The sequence below is a fragment of the Aspergillus affinis genome (assembly GCF_023601865.1).
Source record: "Aspergillus affinis strain CMG 70 chromosome Unknown NODE_153_length_74943_cov_92_658323, whole genome shotgun sequence".
Lineage (NCBI taxonomy): Eukaryota > Fungi > Ascomycota > Eurotiomycetes > Eurotiales > Aspergillaceae > Aspergillus > Aspergillus affinis.
Genome location: NW_026515934.1, coordinates 716 through 18,675, shown reverse-complemented (window position 1 = coordinate 18,675; position 17,960 = coordinate 716). Strand labels below are relative to the sequence as shown.

The following is a 17,960-nucleotide window of genomic DNA, read 5'->3' as shown; positions in this document are numbered from 1 at the left end:
AAACAAAAAGCTTAGCACTATTAGAGATTTTCCCCGGCCTGTCTCCGCACATAGTCCACAACCACGTCAGGAACCACCAGCCAAGGCGTATGCGCAGTCTTGACCTTCTCCGTCTCAATTTGAGCCCCCTTGTTGCGCGCGCTCTCCACCATCAACTCCTGAACAAACAAGGGAATCGCCCTATCCTCTTCACACAGCAAATAGGACGCAGGGATCTGAAGATATGCGGCGCTCGTGGCAGGCGTATTCTTCGTCGCCCAGGCATGCGGCCGAAGAGTCTTAGCCCATTCCTGACCGTCGGGAACATCGTGAAAGAAGAGAGTGAACGGGTCGCTGGCAGAGACGGTTCGATTTTCCTCCTATCGCGCATTTTAGTGAACTCTCCTTCAGCCTTACAATCGCGTATCTATAAATACGCAAAGTGGGTACTTACGTCACGAATATACCAATCCGGCGGAGTGCCCCCGAAAGCACCGATCAGGCTCTGGCCCACGTCTGGGATAAAGGCAGAGATGAACACCAACCGGACAACGCCACCTGTCTTGCCCTCTTTCTCGCGGTCTGTCTTGCTGAGGCCGTCGAGGGCGCTGTTCACGGGCAATCCCGACCAGCTGTGCGAGACGACAACCACATCCTTGCCGGCATTGGCCTCCGCCTCGACGAGGGATCGGACGGTCTCAATGTCCGGCCGAAGGTCCTCCACCGCAGGCGTCTGCTGGATAGAGGGGAAGGCGACCGTGTGGCTGGTGTAGCCGTGGGTATTCAGCTTCTCGATAATGGGGTTGAAAGCCGTGGCCGGGTACCAGGCACCAGGGGCGAAGACGAGAACAGGTTTGGCGGCCATTTTCAATGCAATTGTGATTATCTGTAAGATCTTCAAAGAGAAAAGGGGAAAAAAAGACAAACTGAGCATTGACAGGCTATATCCGCGCCGAGGGGCTTAGATTAAATGCAATTTCTCCCTTTCTTTGTTGACTGGGATGGGGTAACAGGGCCTCATTTTAGCGATACCGCTAGTATACTAGTTGTATGAACGCAGTCACGCTAATTTAGTGCAGGAGACACTGGGAGAAGGGAACTTGAGGGGCTGATCGGGGCAAGACTAATTTGAAACACTGACCACGGTGCTCACAATGAAGTCAGAAGAGGTAGAGAGTTGATGCCAGAGATAAATATACACGATTAACCCCGTGATAGAACTGACTTGTTAGATATCAAATGACTACATATTGCTCTATTAACTTAGATTGAATGTTGAGCTGAATGAAGCGGCGTAGTGATTGTCACCTCCTGAAGCCAGGGAGCTTCCCGGTACGGAGGAACATTCCGGTTCCGGTTACTGTTAGTTAGTATAGGATCAAGGGACCCTCCGGTAGGCATCCAGGAATGTTCCTCGATGCCCTGCAGGCAGTATATAGAGGCCCTGGATCCTCCCTCCTAGATAGCCTTTCCTCCCCATGGGAAAATTCCTTGACTACGAGTCATAAACAAACCTGTCTTTTACTAAGCTCCTTTGTAGACCGTCACAGTGATGGGGTAGTGGCGCTTATAAATAATTAGAAAATCATGCCGCATAGCCGAAATAATTCTACGAAATGGGCAGGCAATATTTACGGCCATGATCGTCCAATTGCATACGCTGTCCAAGCTTAGCCATCAAAATTTTCAGAGCGGATATATCCCCCTTACTCTCGTCAAGATATCTATCATCGTTTTCGTACTCCATATCTCCACTGTTGTCTCTACGAATCATTCTGTCCATATACGGGCCTCCTGAGCGCCCGTCACAAAACACCTGGTAGATATTATGAAAGCCAATCTCTGTCTGTCTCTCTCTCGAATGGTTGTGCATCTTTCTCCTCCCGGCTTCTGGAATAACCGAGTCGAAAATGCTGCAAATGTGTGAATCTTTCCTCGAATGCCCTCAGGTAATCATGTCAGCGTCTTCCGTATGAAGCATATCCCATGTTGCTCTCGAACTTGGAGTGGGACTTGAAGTCATAAGTTGACAATCGTGTATGAACGTGTACTTTCCAAGGGCCAGAGTTTTGAGGCGCGAAAAATGGAACTTCAGCAATTCACACTTAGGATAGAATCCAAAGTATAGGTTAGAATAAAGGATAAGGTGCTCTAGTCTCGAGGTCATTGGCTTCAAGCAGAATGTCGAGAGCTTAGGGAAGAAATTGTGCACCTCCTCTCTCCGAACATAGAGTGAGCAATGTAAGCGGCATTGGGAAGAAACCGTATCTCAAGATCATCGCCCCCGTTAATTTGATTGGTAATGTTGAGGCGGAGCGAGATAATCTCTTTCAAAACCTTCGTGATGTTTGCCACAGTAGTAGGATGCACTGGGATGATGTTCCGTAAGTTTTGGATTGTTAGTTCCCGGAGAGACTTGGATAGAGAGGCAAGCACAGACAGTGTATTATGCATTACTATGTCGCGCATGTCAATGGTTTGCCATACATCATAATTCGAGTTCTTGTCATCACTGCAGTCGTAATGAAAGCGTAGGACAGCGCTTTGTAGGCGAGGAAGCGCACTGAGACAATGGACGAGTTGCCAGAATGGTCGTGGGATATGTTCCGGGTAGTTGATGCGACTCTCCATGATGTTGTATTCAGATTGTTCGTCTGAGTTGATCTCACTCCTTGTGTAGCTGTTAGAGTCGTGGGTTTGTAGGTATGTATGTTTATTGTAGTGGAAATAAGGGTCATCATCGCAATCAATGGTGTCTATATAAAGCTTCACAACCGACCTGCCAGTCCTGGGTCATTCACTATTCTCTGGAAGTTGGGATAATTTCCCTTGAATGGGGAGACTCGTGCTGTTCAGAATGTCCATGTTCGACCAACTTCGCCGAGAAACCCATTAGTGAGACGTAGTCTGTTCCTCGATTTCTGGTCGGCAAGTGAAAAGGTGTGATGGAGGATCTCGATGGGAAGATCTAACAGCCCTGTCATGTTGAGTTCTTCTCGACAGATGATCGAGATAGTAGTGACCCGTCAAGTTTCAAGACTTTCGAATTTGCCTTTTTATGATCAAGGCCACAGTGACTCATAAAACTAGCCAGCAACTAGGCCTCCACCTGTTTTAGGTGCACTAATTCATACCATTGAATTAGTACTCTTGGCAGTAACCATCACAGAGAAGTTGCCTTTGTTAGGCTAATATGTTTAGTGAGACTATATTAGAGCTACAGTGAAATTGCAAGCTAAGATTGCGTACTATAATTTGTGAACTATGGCACAAGGATCGTTTACTAGTACTAGGAGTAATTTAATCTGAAGTGTGCAGTCTTGATTGAACAGAAACACAACAAGCTAGAAGGCCGTCCGGGATAGCCAATCCGCGTGAGAATATATAATCTAGGTTAGAAGTCAGTTGGCCTAGTCTTGCTCAACATTTCAGGGTAAAGCACGTAAATCGGATCCAGTTGCTGAACCTGTCCTGCAGCAGGTTCGCTGATGGCATAGCCGATGAAGTTCTGGGTGGCCCGGTCGTACTTTTTCACGACATCTTGGGGAACAGCTAAGAATTGGTTCTCTTCCTGTCTTAAGTAGCCTCGGGTGGCGAACGTCGAGTACACTAGGCGCTTCTCGTCCAAGGTTACATTGTTCCCTCCGCCATGATAAACAGAGGCCATCATAAGGAAAGCATCTCCTTTCTCCATCTCAGCGAAAGCACAGTCCTTCAAGAGGGGAGGGGTCTTTCTGTTCGAGTCCCTAAACGTCACGACTGAATTAGTGATTTGGTGTCTCACTGTTGCATAGTAAACATACCATAGGTGACTGCCTGGAATGAATTGAGTAGCCCCGTTTTCCTTGGTGACCTTGCAAGCACCAACCATCATTCCAACTGCCGTCTCTCGATTGACATCGCGATCGTCATTCCACACCTCGATCTCGCTCAAGATGTTATGGTTCACAAAGGAGTCACGATGCAAGGGTTGTGCCTTTCCGCCAGGCCCGATCTCCATGGCGGTGCAGGACATCGCGTAGGGCTTGGAAACCGACTCTTTGCGTCTCTCCCCCCACCAGAACCAGCTGCGCGTGGTGAGAAAGTGGTCGCAGACTGCCTGGAAAATGGGATTCATGAGCTGGGTTCGAGTATAGGTCGGGCTGAGGGCAATCATGGACGGTGCCCGTCGCGTTTCCTCTAATTAATGATTCAGAATATCAGTATGCGGTGTTTTTCTTAGAGTTGGGAAATTTGCATACTTGGGAAGAATTCGCCATCCCAAGGCAAGTCCTGATCAAGTCTATCTCTGATCTCTGCGGTGGTCTTGTCGATATCTTCGACAGGGATCAGCCCCTTGATTATGACTCCTCCATCACGCTTGAGCAAGAAAAAGATATCTTCCAGTGGAGTATCATTGGGCACATTCTGGACTCCAGGCTGGTACTTCGTTGCAGTTTGGGACATTTTGACGAGAAAGGTGGATAAGTCTGAATATACTTTGAGAGTGAGAGTTGTGGGTGAAAACTGGTATTATGGGCCTACGGAAACCATGCTTTATGTCTTCGGATGGTGTTAAGATCTGTGATGCAACATTACCCCTCACATCCAGCTAGTCGATACAATCAGGGATGAGGCAATTTTGACCAAATAATCTGTGATAAAGAGCTCAGGCTTGGTGAAAATATTGGGCTTTTAGCCAATGCTCCATGCAGTACTAGTCAATGCGGTTCTTTTCCCGACTGATTAGTTGCAACCGAAATATTTTTACTAAGTATACAGACAATGAAATGTTAAGTTACAAAACACGAACGCGAAAGAAAAAAGTAAAACGCCTCCTGCGTCACTCACAGTAATGCTGACTGTGAGATATTATCCGACAATAATAAAACTTAGGCAACGTGCAATTGCCGTATGTACCACCAGTCACGCGTGACACTACATGTCACTATTATGCCCAAAAGAGCAGGTGAAATTATTTTGGCGTCCCATCGTGATATAAGAAGCTTTGAGTGTCAATATCTCTTGCTCAAAACAGTCAAGAGTCGTTGCAATTTCAAAGGCAGGTAAAACACCCGATCCTAAACGAAACAGGGCATCTCTCGAAACAGCACCCAAAATGTTGGACAGCGAGAAGTATGCAATCCCCGTGGGCTCCGTTGTTATGGTAACTGGTGCCAATGGTTATATTGCGTCGCATGTTATCAATATCTTGCTGCAGTTAGGCTACAGAGTGCGAGGTACAGTGAGAACCGAGAAGCCATGGTTAGACAAGTACTTCCACGAGAAGTATGGGGATGAGATGTACAAGTCCGTCATCGTCCCTGCATTGAATGATCCGGTCTCTTTGAGCGAGGCAATGGAAGGTGTTTCGGGAATTGTTCATATTGTAAGTCGATCGTTTGCAGATGGACGAAGTAAGAGCGCTCCGTATACTTATGTCTTTCAATACAGGCAATGGACCTGTCTTTTGGCTCCGACCCGAGTGCTCTCACATGGGTGAAACAAGCAACGGAATCCATGCTCAAATTAGCGGAGGACAAGAAGACGGTAAAGCGGTTTGTTCTGACATCATCCAACTCCGCTGCCCATTTCCCCACGCCCAATGTGCCCGTTAGGATCGATGAAAGTGGGTTGTCAATTGGAAACCCCATTGCAAAGAATCATTGGCAGGCAGTCTGACACTCTTTTTAGATACTTGGAACGAAACTTCTTACAAGGCAGCGTGGGATGAGTCTACTCATCCGGAGAAGAAGGGATATCATATATACGCGGCCGCCAAAACGGAGGCAGAAAGGAGTGCGTGGGAATGGGTAAAGCAGAATCGCCCGATGTTTGTGTTCAACAGTGTCTTGCCGGATGGAAATGTGCGTGCTTATTGGAAGATGATATACTTTCTGCCTGATCACTGACATAAGTAGTATGGACGGATTTTGCTTCCCGAGATATACGGCTCAACGATGGGCTCGCTCCGAGACGTCCTCAAGGGTGATGATACAATAATGCGCAGGTTTCAACCTCGTGAGTTCCCAAAACAATACTGTTACACACATTTGGATGACTGATACATTGTATTCCTGCTAGAATGGTATATCAATGTCGAAGACACTGCACGTCTACACGTTGTAGCCCTTCTCAATCCAGATGTTAATGGTGAGCGAATTTTCGCATTTGCTGCCCCATTTACATGGATAGAGATTATTGCAATTCTCAGAAAACTGAGACCGGATAACACGCTAATTCCGGATGCCCGCGAGGATGAGGGGGAGGATATCAGTGATGTTGTGTTGGCTCCCAGAGCCGAACAGTTGCTTCGCGACTTTTTTGGACGTCCTGGCTGGGTTGGACTGGAGCAAAGTATCGAGGAAGGACTTGAAGGCATGGAGGAATAGTAGAGAATATTCTTACAGTTACGTGGTACACGCTCTAATGACTTTCTGCTCTTCCGAAGTGAGTCTTCATGGAGAACAATGCCCTGTAGAATACTTGTAACCCAAAAAAAAAAAAAAAAAAAAACTTGGGAGGTCAGTAGTAGAAAATATTGCTCCTTAACGTTGGTTGGTTTTTTATTCCATGAACGCTATATCCTCGATAAAGAATTACAGTGATTTTCGGACATGCTCAAGGCTATTGATGACGTCATGGAGGCGGAAAAGGCACTGTTGCGTGCTTTCTGACAGAATGGTTCATGTGTCAGACAGTTGCAATCAGAATCAAAGGACTTGCCACCTAACAAATCTATATCTTTGAGCACATACTGAGCAATGCCAGCCAGAATGGAAATGGTGTTGAATGACGTGTTAGTTGCCCCTGAATTTCCAGACCAATAGACTCTGTGCTGAGATGATCGACTAGACACACACCTCTAGGATGCATATCTTGTCAGAAATGCAGTGTTCCCTAAAATGAATGAGAAATTTTTTCACGTTTTATCCCGTCCCATACTGAATTAGCAAATCTGTTGACATGAGATGCATCAATATCTTGAAATACAGGCTTCGGAGCAAACTTTCGTCATGGTAGCTACTCCACCTTTTAGCCTCTACGCCCTGTATCTTACTATTCTTCCGAAACTACTGTATCAAGCAAATATTTTCGAGCGGGTTTTGAATTGGCCATATGCGGTGCTCAACAGTTTTGTAGTACCCGCAGTTAGCCTATTGAGCATCAACAAAAGAGTTTGCAGGTTGGCTGGAACCTCTTAGTTCGGATCGTCTTGTTCATAGCTGAATTTAAAACTTCAAAGTGTTAATTTTAACAATTCAAATGAGGCGATAGAGCGCTACAGTTTTCAAATAGGGCTGCTTTTGCTAAGGGCAGGTGGGTTGTGATGTGTGCTTCGCCCATACCATGTACCATAATTCACGAAATGGATAGATATTGAATATACCTTTTTCCAGTAGCAACATATCCTGGAAATTTAGTTCTCGGAATATCCTCTCATCGTAAGTGGCTACCAGGTATCGCGCTCAGACGGCGTCATTAGCAGTTGTGCTTTGTCCTACTTATATCTCGGGCTCATGCTGTGAAAAATTTAAGCCAAATTTGGAAGTCGTGGGAAGCCTAAGGTTTCCCTATCGGATTACTACTGTATTTGGAAAGTGATCTGTGCATGCTTTAAAGCTTTTGTATTTTCCATACGAGTTGCTAGTGGATACGAATGAGACAAAGACGAATCAAGCGACAGAAATCGGGAAAGTGTGGCTTACCTGTTAGACAAGTAAAAAGAAGCAGGCCTGGAACTGCGCAAATTGAGGACTCCATGGCTCCAAGCACTCTGGGGTTTCACTTTGCGTATATGAGCTGGTCGTTGCTCCATGTAGTCGTTTATTCAACTCGACTTCCTATATTCTTCTTGTCATGGTAATTCTATGGTCATCACCACTTCAGTAAGTGTTTGAACTAATTTGAAATGATATTTTCAAGCTGGTACGTAGGCGATCACCTTGAGTGATATATGACTTCATATATATATTTTTTATGGTTCAGCCATAAACTTGCACAGCGACTGGAATTCGAATATTGTTGTCCTACGGCTAGGATATCCAATTGAATCTAGTTTAATGTGAGTATAACAACTGTAACTTTAAATAATACTATTCAGGCTTCATAATTCTTTATTCACCATGACACGAAGGGGTGTTCTCAATCTGGAGATATCTCTGAAGGGAGCATGATAGCAAACGAATTTAGATTGATTTTTCATGGAACAAATTCCGTGTCTTGTAGAGCCAGAGGAAAGAAAGATAGCATATCAAGAAATATGCAAACGGCGATAAAATGACTAAGAACGATATTCTGCAACTTGATGATTATCCCGCACAGGTATCCATCTTCAACCATAGCATGATTATGAATCTCCTTGCATAGCCGCTCTCACGATCCCCTCGGCCTTGACCTGAAAGTCACAAAATATTTGAATTGCCTAATACGCGAGTTAGAACATAGAGAAATCATGGACCAGAAGTAATGAACATGTAATACCTGGCCGAGTTTCAGTTGTGCGCTTCCATCGTCTGCGTGGGCAAAATCCATTCGGTACTTAGATTCTTCATCAATATAGGAAGTATAGTCCATTTTCTGTGCGTCGGTCAACTGTTGGTTGAATAGTGATGCACTGTGGATTTCAGACTCTCCTCGGCGAGTAGAATCCAACAGCCGAAGATCATCAGGGACGATAGTAAAGGCAGCGACCCCTGCCAATTGAATAATTTCATCGACGCCAATATTTGCGCACGCTTTCACTTTGGTTGGTAGATAGTTCTGATCATACCATCTCTGAGCTCTGACACACAAGTCAAGAAGAGTAGCCCCGTCACGATAGCTATTCAGCTAAACGGGTTAGCATTTCAAGACCTGCGATAAAGGATCAATCGTGTAACAGGCATCAGACCTTTCGTCAAACAATGCCTTCAGCTCATGGATGAAAGGAGAGATGGACACACATCCCACCTCACCCGCCAGAACTGCTTGCTCCATGGTGAACAGGGTTGTCCCCAATGTCTTGATACCATGATCCCGAAGTTCGCGACACGCTTGAAGGCCCTCCCAAGTGGCTGGTACCTTCATGACCAATCGAGTCCTATCGAATCCCGCATCCAGAAGGGCGAAGAGTTCGTGAAATCCTGCGTTGAACGCGGTTTCGGTTAGTGGTCAATCGGTTGAAGGGTAGTATAACTCACTTCTGCCAATAGCAATGATCTTCTCTTTCGAGTACGCATACCACGGGTTGGCCATAACATGAATGTCTCCTTTCACGAATGGGCGAATTTCGATCGCCATGTATACGGCCTGTCAAAAGGTCAGATCTATAGTTGCATAGGTCTTTCTAACGTACCGCAGCTTCAACAGCAAGCTCCTCCATAGTCACCGATGCAAAATTGCCATGTTCCTTTTGGGCGAGCTTGATTGCCTTCTCCAAGACGTCCTTCCTGCCTCCCTTTGAAAGCTCGTTGAAATACTCAAACTATGGTACGTCTAGTCAGTTCAAGATTTAGGAGGATCAAAAAATGATTTACCTGATTAGAAGTACAATCGATACAGTCTTTGAGCTCACGGGCAGCTTCAACACAAACACATCAGTTTCTCGAACATCAAACTAAGAGACTAGGCTTCATACCCTCAATGTCGAAGGTGTCGAGGTCAACTTGGGTCCTCGAGCGGAGGTACTCTAACAAAGTCATGCCGGACATGCTTATCGTCTTGGACGTACGATGAAATGGTGGGTTCAAGTTTTGCAAGTGTAAACGTGAAGAGCAAAGCCCGTATACTTGAGCTTCAGTCTTTAATGAAGCAACGTCCCGGAGCAGCTCTTTACATGCAATACCTAAATATAGAACCTTTCAATTCCCACCAGTGGGTGGCTCAGGTACGTGGTTCAAAACCTGTTTCCCATCAAGCCTTATCATGCAGTCGTACTAATGATGCGAACTTGGTGGATCACATATCTTGTTACACTTGCAGCTGGCTCGTATGGTGACAATACGCCTGCATGGCTGGCCAAGTTACCAAAGTTTGCATAGTATCACCATCTTGACTACCTACCCGTGTAGTCCATGACGCCAAAGGTGCAGTCGTAGTCAGAGAGAGCTATTTCAGCTCAAAATCCGATCACGACCGGATAACTCGGAGTGACGAAAGATCCAGCTGGTCTCGTCACACGGCCCCAGAGGCTCGAGCCAATGGCTGGTGTTGTAACCTTAACATCCTGCGATGATCCTGAGGCGAGAAATCTGAGCGCAAGAACCCAAGGTGCTAAGTATTTAATCGCAATTAAAGGGCAGAATCAGCTCTTTCACAGCCAACTTAGTCTTCAGCACTGCGTCAAGTTTCCAAAGATGTCTCGCGATAGCCGGCCAGGTGTTGGGCTAGCACAATTCCTCCAGCAACAGTTCAAACGTTTCGGGAGTGATGTTGCCATTGAACATGGTGCCTATCGTGTCACTTTTACTGAAGTACACAAAAAAGCATCCATTTTGGCTGCTCAGCTTCGGAAGCACGAGGTCCGAAAAGAGGAGCCAATAGTCATCTTGGCGAACAGGGGAATAGACCATATTATTTCCCAAGTTGCTGTTGTATATGCAGGATGCTCCTGTGTTCCTCTGGACGTTGACTTGCCCGACGAGCATCTTCTGAAATTTCTGACTGGTTGCTCAATTGTCTTCACAGACCCGGCAAATCAGACGCGACTCCCTACCCTGCACCATGTCATTGTCGATCATACTGGTATATCTATGGATATCGGCCTTAATCAGATCGAGGTGTCGAAAAGTGGGAGAGAATGTTGTTCGCATATAATGTATACCTCAGGATCCACCGGAAAGCCAAAAGGTGTGCAGGTTTTGGCCGACAGCTTGATCAACCTTGTTTTCAATCACTTCGCACCTGTCAAAAGGGGCTCTCGAGTTGGTCATGTATGCAATGTGGGGTTTGATGTTTCATTGTGGGAGATCTGGTCAGTCCTCTTGGTTGGAGGCACTTCTGTTGTTTTTGAACGCCACGAGATTCTGGATCCTTTGATCTTTGAGCGGCGAATGAAGAGCGATCGCATCGATGTTATGTGGCAAACAACGTCCCTACTCGCTACCATCGCACATGTCTGTCCGAACATATATTCCTGTGTGGACACGCTTCTCACCGGTGGCGAGGCAATCAATGTGCACACCATCCGAACCATCTTCGAGAACGGCCCGCCTCGACGTCTCCTGAATGTTTATGGACCGACAGAAACGACAATATTCACTACTTACCATGAGATCTGCCAATATGACGTGGACAGCGGTCATATACCAATTGGAAAAGGATTGCAAAATTACGATACCTGGGTGGTGGATGAAAATCTTCAACCCGTGCCGTGTGGGTCTATCGGCGAGCTTCTGGTCGGTGGAAAGGGGGTATCGCCTGGCTACTACAGACAGCCGGAAAAAACATCACAGGTATTCGTCTGTGCACCGCATCTGCTTAAAAATGGTCAGATCAAGGAGACACGTCTCTATCGCACCGGGGACCTAGTGCGAGAAACGGATACGGGCGATCTTTACTACCTTGGACGTCGGGACCATGAGGTGAAAATCCGTGGTCAGCGGGTTGACTTGGAATCCGTTGAGGAAAGTCTCTTGGAGACGCAGCTACTCTCGTCTGCAGTTGCGCTGAGGGTTATGCTAGAGGAGCCCGCGGGAGGCTCTATCTTGGTTGCATACGTGGTCCCCATCACTCCTGAGATTACGACCGACATGATCCGGGCGGCTTATATTGCTCTGGGGCCTCAGTTGATGGTTCCTCGCCTGCAGCTTACCGAGATAATTCCACTCACACCAAGTGGTAAAGTCGATCGGAAACGATTAATCAACGACTATGTTCGGCACCTTCAGCCCCTGAGAAACGGCGCGAGTGATATCCAAACGAACGGAGACACTAGTCTAGAGGAATATCTGAAGCATTGGTGGAGAGAGCTTCTGGGATGTTCGTCTACCAATTTCAATGGCAGTGACAACTTCTTCTCGTTAGGTGGCACCTCATTGCAAGCGGTTCTTCTGGCATCGAGCATCAAACAGTCGCTTGGTGTGCTAATCCCCGTGGCCGCATTATTTGACAACCCCACGCTACAGGAGATGTCGGATTTGATAACCCAGGCGAGAAACGGTGAGCCATCACAACATGAGAACCTAGCTAAAGCTATGCCTTGGCTCGATGACTGTAAGTTAGGCCAAGAACTCGAACTTTCGGGGACCTCGTATCCAGACTGGACCAGCCGGAAAGAGGGGAAGGTGTTTCTGACAGGCGCCACCGGCTTTATTGGCGCTTTCTTTCTCCTAGATATCCTTGCCCTGCCGAATGTCCAGAAGGTAGCATGCCTTGTGCGTGCTTCAGATTCTGCTACTGCTCTCGTTCGCATTCGCAATATCCTCGAGCGCTATAAGTTGGTTCTGAGTCCCGAGGAGGAGGCTAAAATCATACCTGTGGCCGGTGACTTCGCCGTACCCAAGCTTGGTCTGGACGACAAAGAGTATGAGCGGCTTTCCATGTGGGCTAGTGTGGTCTTCCATCTGGGGGCTCATGTCAATTTTGTACAGCCATATTCTAGTCATCGTGCGGCAAATACCCTTGGAACAGTGAGCATGATTCAATTTGCGAATTCTGGGCGACTGAAAGCACTCCATTATACCTCAACCATCAGCGCGTATGGACCAACTGGAATGGTCACAGGAAGTACTGAAATTCCCGAGATCGAGAGGCCCGCATCTCATGTCGACGCCGTGCGCTACGATACTGGGTACGCCCAGAGTCAGTTTGTGGCCGAGAGCATCATCTGGGATGCAGTGGACAAGGGTTTCCCCATTACAGTCTATCGTTTGGGTTATGTGCTAGGTCACAGCGAGACCGGAGCCATGAATTTGGAGGATTTTATCAGTCGCTTGATGACCAGCAGTATTCGGTCAGGCTGTTATCCCTTGCTCCCCGGGCACCGCAAGGATCTGGTACCGGTGGATTTTGTCGTTTCCGCTCTTCTTCGTCTATCATCTCATGCCGGTTATGCAGGTCACGCATTCAACCTGGTGCACCCAGATCGTGATTCCGCTATGGACCTTCCTCTCATATTTGAGGCGATTAACCAGCTGGCCGGCGAACGCCGACTGGTGGGGGTCCAATACTCCCAGTGGTTAGAGAATTTAGCCAAGGTTCCTGACTGCCCCCTCCTGTCGCTGATGCCCATGTTGGTGGAGAGGGTTTGGAGGGAGATGAGTCGCTGGGAAATGCAGCAAGACTTGCCCACATTCTCTACTGAAAATACGCGACAAGCACTTGCAACACTAGCCCCAGAGCTGTTACTTTGTCCATCGACATCATCAGTCGTCGCAAGGTACTGTCCCGAATGGATTATAGCTGCTGCAGCGTGACCGAACTGTTCTTCTTACGTTTTATCACCGTGGAGAATGAAGCAATGTTCGTGTAATTGGACCAGATGGAATTGTCCAGATAGCAGGATTGATCAAGGCCAATAAGCATTTACAAAGTCAAGTTTCATAAAGAGCATATTGTGTGGCAACCTTCCAAATGATGCAAACCATGTTTCTATTTTTCCCCATGAGATTTTCTTTATTTCGTCTTTTTTTCATCTTGCACCAATAGTATCTTAGACATGTGTTTCAAGCGTAGCCGATCAATCAAGCTGCATATTGATAGTTTGGAACACTAATTTTAAAGTCGAAGTGACTTCACGGGCCTAATAAAAGCAATATTTGCCGACAGGGATAGTTTCAGTATCTGCCACCTTTTACTTTTAATCGTGTCCAGGTCATGCATGAACTTCTGGTGGTTCTAAACTGGTCTTCTGCAACTCGCGCATGATGACAGCTTCTGCATACATTATGCAAGATCCGTTCATCTCTTCACATCTGCATGACACAGGCATATCCTTCATCAAGAGATATCTGCTACTATTTACGACTCCCGGTAGTTTCTTATCCGAATAACCAAGAGGAGCTGACGCCACCTTACACAGCTCAGAAAGTTTATAGAAGCTCGTGTATCTAATATCTTCGTATTAAGTTCGATTTTGAACGCAACACAAATAAGCTGACATATATTGGCAAGATGTGGAGGCCAGCTGGTCATAATCTTTCAAGGATCTTGAAGAATACTTGTATTTTGAATTCACTCCAAGCAGATCCATTGCTGCTTTCATCCATGCACGTTCCACTGACCCCGCTTAGCATATCTCGGAACGTGCTACACAGCTTCAAGTTTGTTTTCGCATGCCCGTTTCCTTGTGAGTCGCCTTCTAACACCTTGAATCCCGCTGTCAAAATTCCTACATGTCCTTAGTAATATCTTTTTGTTGTCATAAGTAGCTGGTTGGTTTTTTATTCTTGTTCACTACATTCTCGTCTACCTGACTGACAACTCTAATCTCATATTGCCAATAGACGCCACATTTTATATTGCACAGAATGACACATAGTGGTATCAACTCATACAGGCGATATGGACACAGATGGAGATCTTCAAAGCTTTTCGTTGTGCTTGTGACATCTTTGGCTCTGTTCTCCGGTGAGATAAGTGTTAGCTGATGGCTCTCTGAGAGGCTCTGACATGCTCGTATAGACACCTTTCTCTTCAGCTTCATTATACCAATCTTGCCAACCATGCTTGAAGATCGACTACATCAAGCTCATTCACGAACACAGTTTCTCACATCTGTAGTTCTCGCCATGAATGCTCTAGTATCTATTGTCATCGCACCATTTACGGCTTGGGTGGCGGACCACTCGCCAAAGAAAAATATCTTCATGGTATTTTCTTGGATCCTGAATGGCATTGGAACGATAATCACTGCTTGGGTTAATTCACGTGAGTAGAGGAAACACGAAATGCATCAATCTAGCTAATAATATTGCGGTTTAGTCACAGGGCTCTTCATCGGCAGGCTTGTCCAAACAATCGCCGGCTCGTTGATATGGAACGTGGGAATGGCCATCATCGCGGACACCGTCGGGCCCAACAACCTTGCCAAAGCCATGGGCTTTTCGATCTTGTTCATCACCGCGGGATTGCTGTGTGGACCGGCTGTGTCAGGCTCTCTATACCAATTTGCCTCGTACTCGACAACATGGGCCAGCACGTTTGTGGTTTCAATCCTAGGTGTCGCCCTTCAGTCCTTGATCATCAGGCCATATCATCATGAGAAACATCCGAGAAGCCCAGAGACATCGAGCGAAGAAGGGCCAGGTCCAGGTATCAGCAGACCCGGTAGTCCATACTCAGGGCACTTCCACGATAGAAGTCCACTTCTTCCTCCAACCTCCCCTACAATAAGACCAGCCTACCAATCCCTGGCTGATCAGCAACCCCGGAGGTCTGCTATCAATGATTCAACAGAGCATCAGCCTGCTACACACAATGTTTATTGGATGATGCTCCGTAAAGGCCGAGTCACCATGGCCTTGATCGCCGATGCATTGTTCGCCATCCTCATCGCGAGCTTCGAAACTACCCTCCCAATCCACATCAAGTCCATCTTTCACTGGGAGTCACTTCAAGCGGGCTTACTATTCCTACTTCTCCAGGTCCCTTCTTTCATTCTCGTCGTACCTGCAGGGTGGATGAAGGACAGAATTGGGATGCGATATCCTGTCACTGCCGGGTATCTACTCCTAGCTCCGTTCATGTGGCTTCTCGGAGTTCCGGGCCTTGGGGGAGACTCATGGGCAGGGAATGGCAAAACTGCTCAAATAATCTACATCATCGCGCTGGTGGGCATTGGCATTTTCAGGGTTCTGCCACTGGGACTGGGAGCGGTGGAGGTGTTCAGTAAGTAGCGCAATTTCATCTGGATGTGTCATCTGCTTGGTCACTCACACACCCTATGCTCTAGGGGGAGCAAATGAGCTTGGCTCTGAATACCCAGGCATTTTTGGTCCCTACGGTGGTTACTCACGCTCATTTTCCTTATCCAACATTACGTGGAAATTGGCCATGTTTGTTGGGCCATTGATTTCAGCTGCCTTGACTCAGGCCGTGGGATATTATTATCTAAATCTCTTCCTTGGTACGTGCTCATCTCGACAAATAAATCTTTTATTCTACATTATCTAACAATCTGTCTATTGCAGCTTCTTTATGCCTTCTTATGGGTACCTGCACATTTACAGTTCTTCGAGAATAATCCGTCTTACGAACGGAGTATCTAACAAGCAGTAGGATATACAGGGTCTATTTATTGAGAGTTTGCGAGGTTGCAGGTTGCTTCCATGGCAATGAAATACCGGTCTATTATTCAGACCCTTGAGCCATTTCAATCACATAACTTACTGCAGAGAACCTCTCACTATGACCAATTCTTTGTTTTATTTACAACAATCTTCGTGATAGTTTGATCTATATAAAAGTTTAAATAGAAAACACTGCGCTCAAAAGCATTACATGATCCCATAACCAAACTTCAAAAGGGACCAGATCCAAATAATCACGTCTATCAGACTCTGTCTTCCTTCCACCGTTTCCATTCAACAAGCCTGAAACAACAGCAAAACGCAACCAAGAAAAACCCCCAAATCCAGTATCCCCGTCTCCCGTCTACTGCGTAAACCAGACGGTCGCGATCGCCACCAGGGCAAAAACTCCTGCCCACCGCACCAGTCCCCGCTTCATATGATATTGCGCCATGCGATCAATTGCCTCCGATTCGTTATGCGCGGGAACTGGACATCGGGCACCTCTTTCCCCAAGACCTTGCACAGGGGTCCCCAGCCCTCTTGAAACCGCCAGCTCTGACATTAAAGGAGAAAGTGGGAAGCTTCGACAACGTTGCCATCGTCATTCTCTTAGCCTCAGTAATCTGTCCCTTCCTGGCTCTACAGACAGGTGGTAACGAGGTTTCCTGTTCCGATTCTACACCGATTAGGCTCTTCGTGGGGTTCGGTCTGTTGGTCATTGCTTTCGGCCTCTGGCAATGAAAGGTCGGAGACGACGCCACCATTCCGTTGCGGTTTTTCAACAACGGCACTGTCGTCTGGGGATCGCTTTACCCATTCTGGGACAGCATGACTGATTATATCATGCGGATACGGCCCCTTTCTGTTCCGACTACTCTTTCCTGCTAGATTAATCACCTCTTTGAGCAGACAACCTACTACATGCCGTTCTACTTCCAGGCCGGGCAAGGTGTCTCGCCTATCCGCACCGGCGTAGAACAGGTCTCCCTAGCTGCTTCTCTCATGATAGGACTTTTGGCTGGTGGCGCTATTATCACCGCCACAGGCCATTACATGCCGGTTACTCTAGACGCAGGTGCTAGTTGCGGTAGGGTTGAGTCTGTTAACGACGATTACGGTTTCGACAACGACACCGCAATGGGCGGCATGCATGGCGCTGACAGGCACAGGACTGGGTCTGAGCATCAATATCTCACACATTGCGGTCCAGGTAGTGTTCGAGAACGCCAACGACATCCTCTTCGCGAACGGCATTGCCGGTTTCTTCGGTCAGCTGGGTGTCTCAATGGGCGTTCCCATTGCCTACACAGTTTTGCTCACTGCGCTACACACCCACGTACCGCGGTACGCGCCCTCTGTTTCCGCGGATTAGGTCATGGAGGCGGGCACCCCGGGCATAGAAACACTCTCGAGTGGGCCTGGTGTGATACATGCTTTCCGGTCCGCGTGGGCGCGGGCCGTCGCGGACGTGAATATCTTGCTAGTGGCGATCCTTTGTGTCTCGGTGCCGCCGGCGCTGGGGATGCGCTGGTTAAACGTAAATAAGATTTCGGGAGAAGCGAGAGGCGTAGAAGAAGTTGAATGATGAAAGCAACAATGAGAAAGGCGACAGCAGCTTCGAGACCCTGGTGAATGGGCATAATACCCTGCCATATATCGCACCTACACGTACGGAGTACCTCTACTAGTATCCGGTGGACTCTGCACACTCCGAATCTATCCGGATGGCTTGCCTTATTTCCAAACCCAGAAATTATACAAAATTGTTAGCAAATGTAGCCTGTTAGC

The 17,960-nt window shown here is 47.1% G+C and overlaps 6 protein-coding genes across 6 annotated transcripts; 3 read left to right on the top strand and 3 right to left on the bottom strand.

The window, feature by feature from the left end:
- Positions 1 to 20: 20 nt before the first annotated feature.
- KD926_002503 (alpha/beta hydrolase) lies at positions 21 to 844 on the bottom strand (the record flags this gene model as incomplete). The annotated part of the gene is made up of 2 exons (XM_053094189.1): positions 21 to 359; positions 434 to 844. 2 exons carry the CDS (start codon positions 842 to 844, stop codon positions 21 to 23), a joined length of 750 nt encoding a protein of 249 aa, XP_052951005.1.
- A 1,307-nt stretch (positions 845 to 2,151) lies between these two features.
- KD926_002502 (phytanoyl-CoA dioxygenase family protein) lies at positions 2,152 to 4,425 on the bottom strand (the record flags this gene model as incomplete). Its single annotated transcript, XM_053094188.1, has 4 exons — positions 2,152 to 2,650; positions 3,405 to 3,725; positions 3,783 to 4,158; positions 4,221 to 4,425. 4 exons carry the CDS (start codon positions 4,423 to 4,425, stop codon positions 2,152 to 2,154), a joined length of 1,401 nt encoding a protein of 466 aa, XP_052951004.1.
- A 652-nt stretch (positions 4,426 to 5,077) lies between these two features.
- Positions 5,078 to 6,350, top strand: KD926_002501 (cinnamoyl-CoA reductase; the record flags this gene model as incomplete). The annotated part of the gene is made up of 5 exons (XM_053094187.1): positions 5,078 to 5,347; positions 5,413 to 5,587; positions 5,653 to 5,825; positions 5,880 to 5,979; positions 6,043 to 6,350. The coding sequence occupies 5 exons, from the start codon at positions 5,078 to 5,080 to the stop codon at positions 6,348 to 6,350; spliced, it is 1,026 nt and encodes a 341-aa protein (XP_052951003.1).
- Positions 6,351 to 8,308: 1,958 nt separating this feature from the next.
- Positions 8,309 to 9,650, bottom strand: KD926_002500 (Transaldolase; the record flags this gene model as incomplete). The annotated part of the gene is made up of 7 exons (XM_053094186.1): positions 8,309 to 8,383; positions 8,443 to 8,782; positions 8,852 to 9,083; positions 9,141 to 9,249; positions 9,296 to 9,424; positions 9,477 to 9,520; positions 9,578 to 9,650. 7 exons carry the CDS (start codon positions 9,648 to 9,650, stop codon positions 8,309 to 8,311), a joined length of 1,002 nt encoding a protein of 333 aa, XP_052951002.1.
- A 489-nt stretch (positions 9,651 to 10,139) lies between these two features.
- On the top strand, positions 10,140 to 13,355 carry KD926_002499 (acetyl-CoA synthetase-like protein; the record flags this gene model as incomplete). The annotated part of the gene is made up of 1 exon (XM_053094185.1): positions 10,140 to 13,355. One exon carries the CDS (start codon positions 10,140 to 10,142, stop codon positions 13,353 to 13,355), a length of 3,216 nt encoding a protein of 1,071 aa, XP_052951001.1.
- Positions 13,356 to 14,603: 1,248 nt separating this feature from the next.
- On the top strand, positions 14,604 to 17,717 carry KD926_002498 (MFS general substrate transporter; the record flags this gene model as incomplete). Its single annotated transcript, XM_053094184.1, has 7 exons — positions 14,604 to 14,808; positions 14,863 to 15,768; positions 15,833 to 16,006; positions 16,570 to 16,790; positions 17,082 to 17,259; positions 17,342 to 17,516; positions 17,573 to 17,717. The coding sequence occupies 7 exons, from the start codon at positions 14,604 to 14,606 to the stop codon at positions 17,715 to 17,717; spliced, it is 2,004 nt and encodes a 667-aa protein (XP_052951000.1).
- Positions 17,718 to 17,960: the final 243 nt, after the last annotated feature.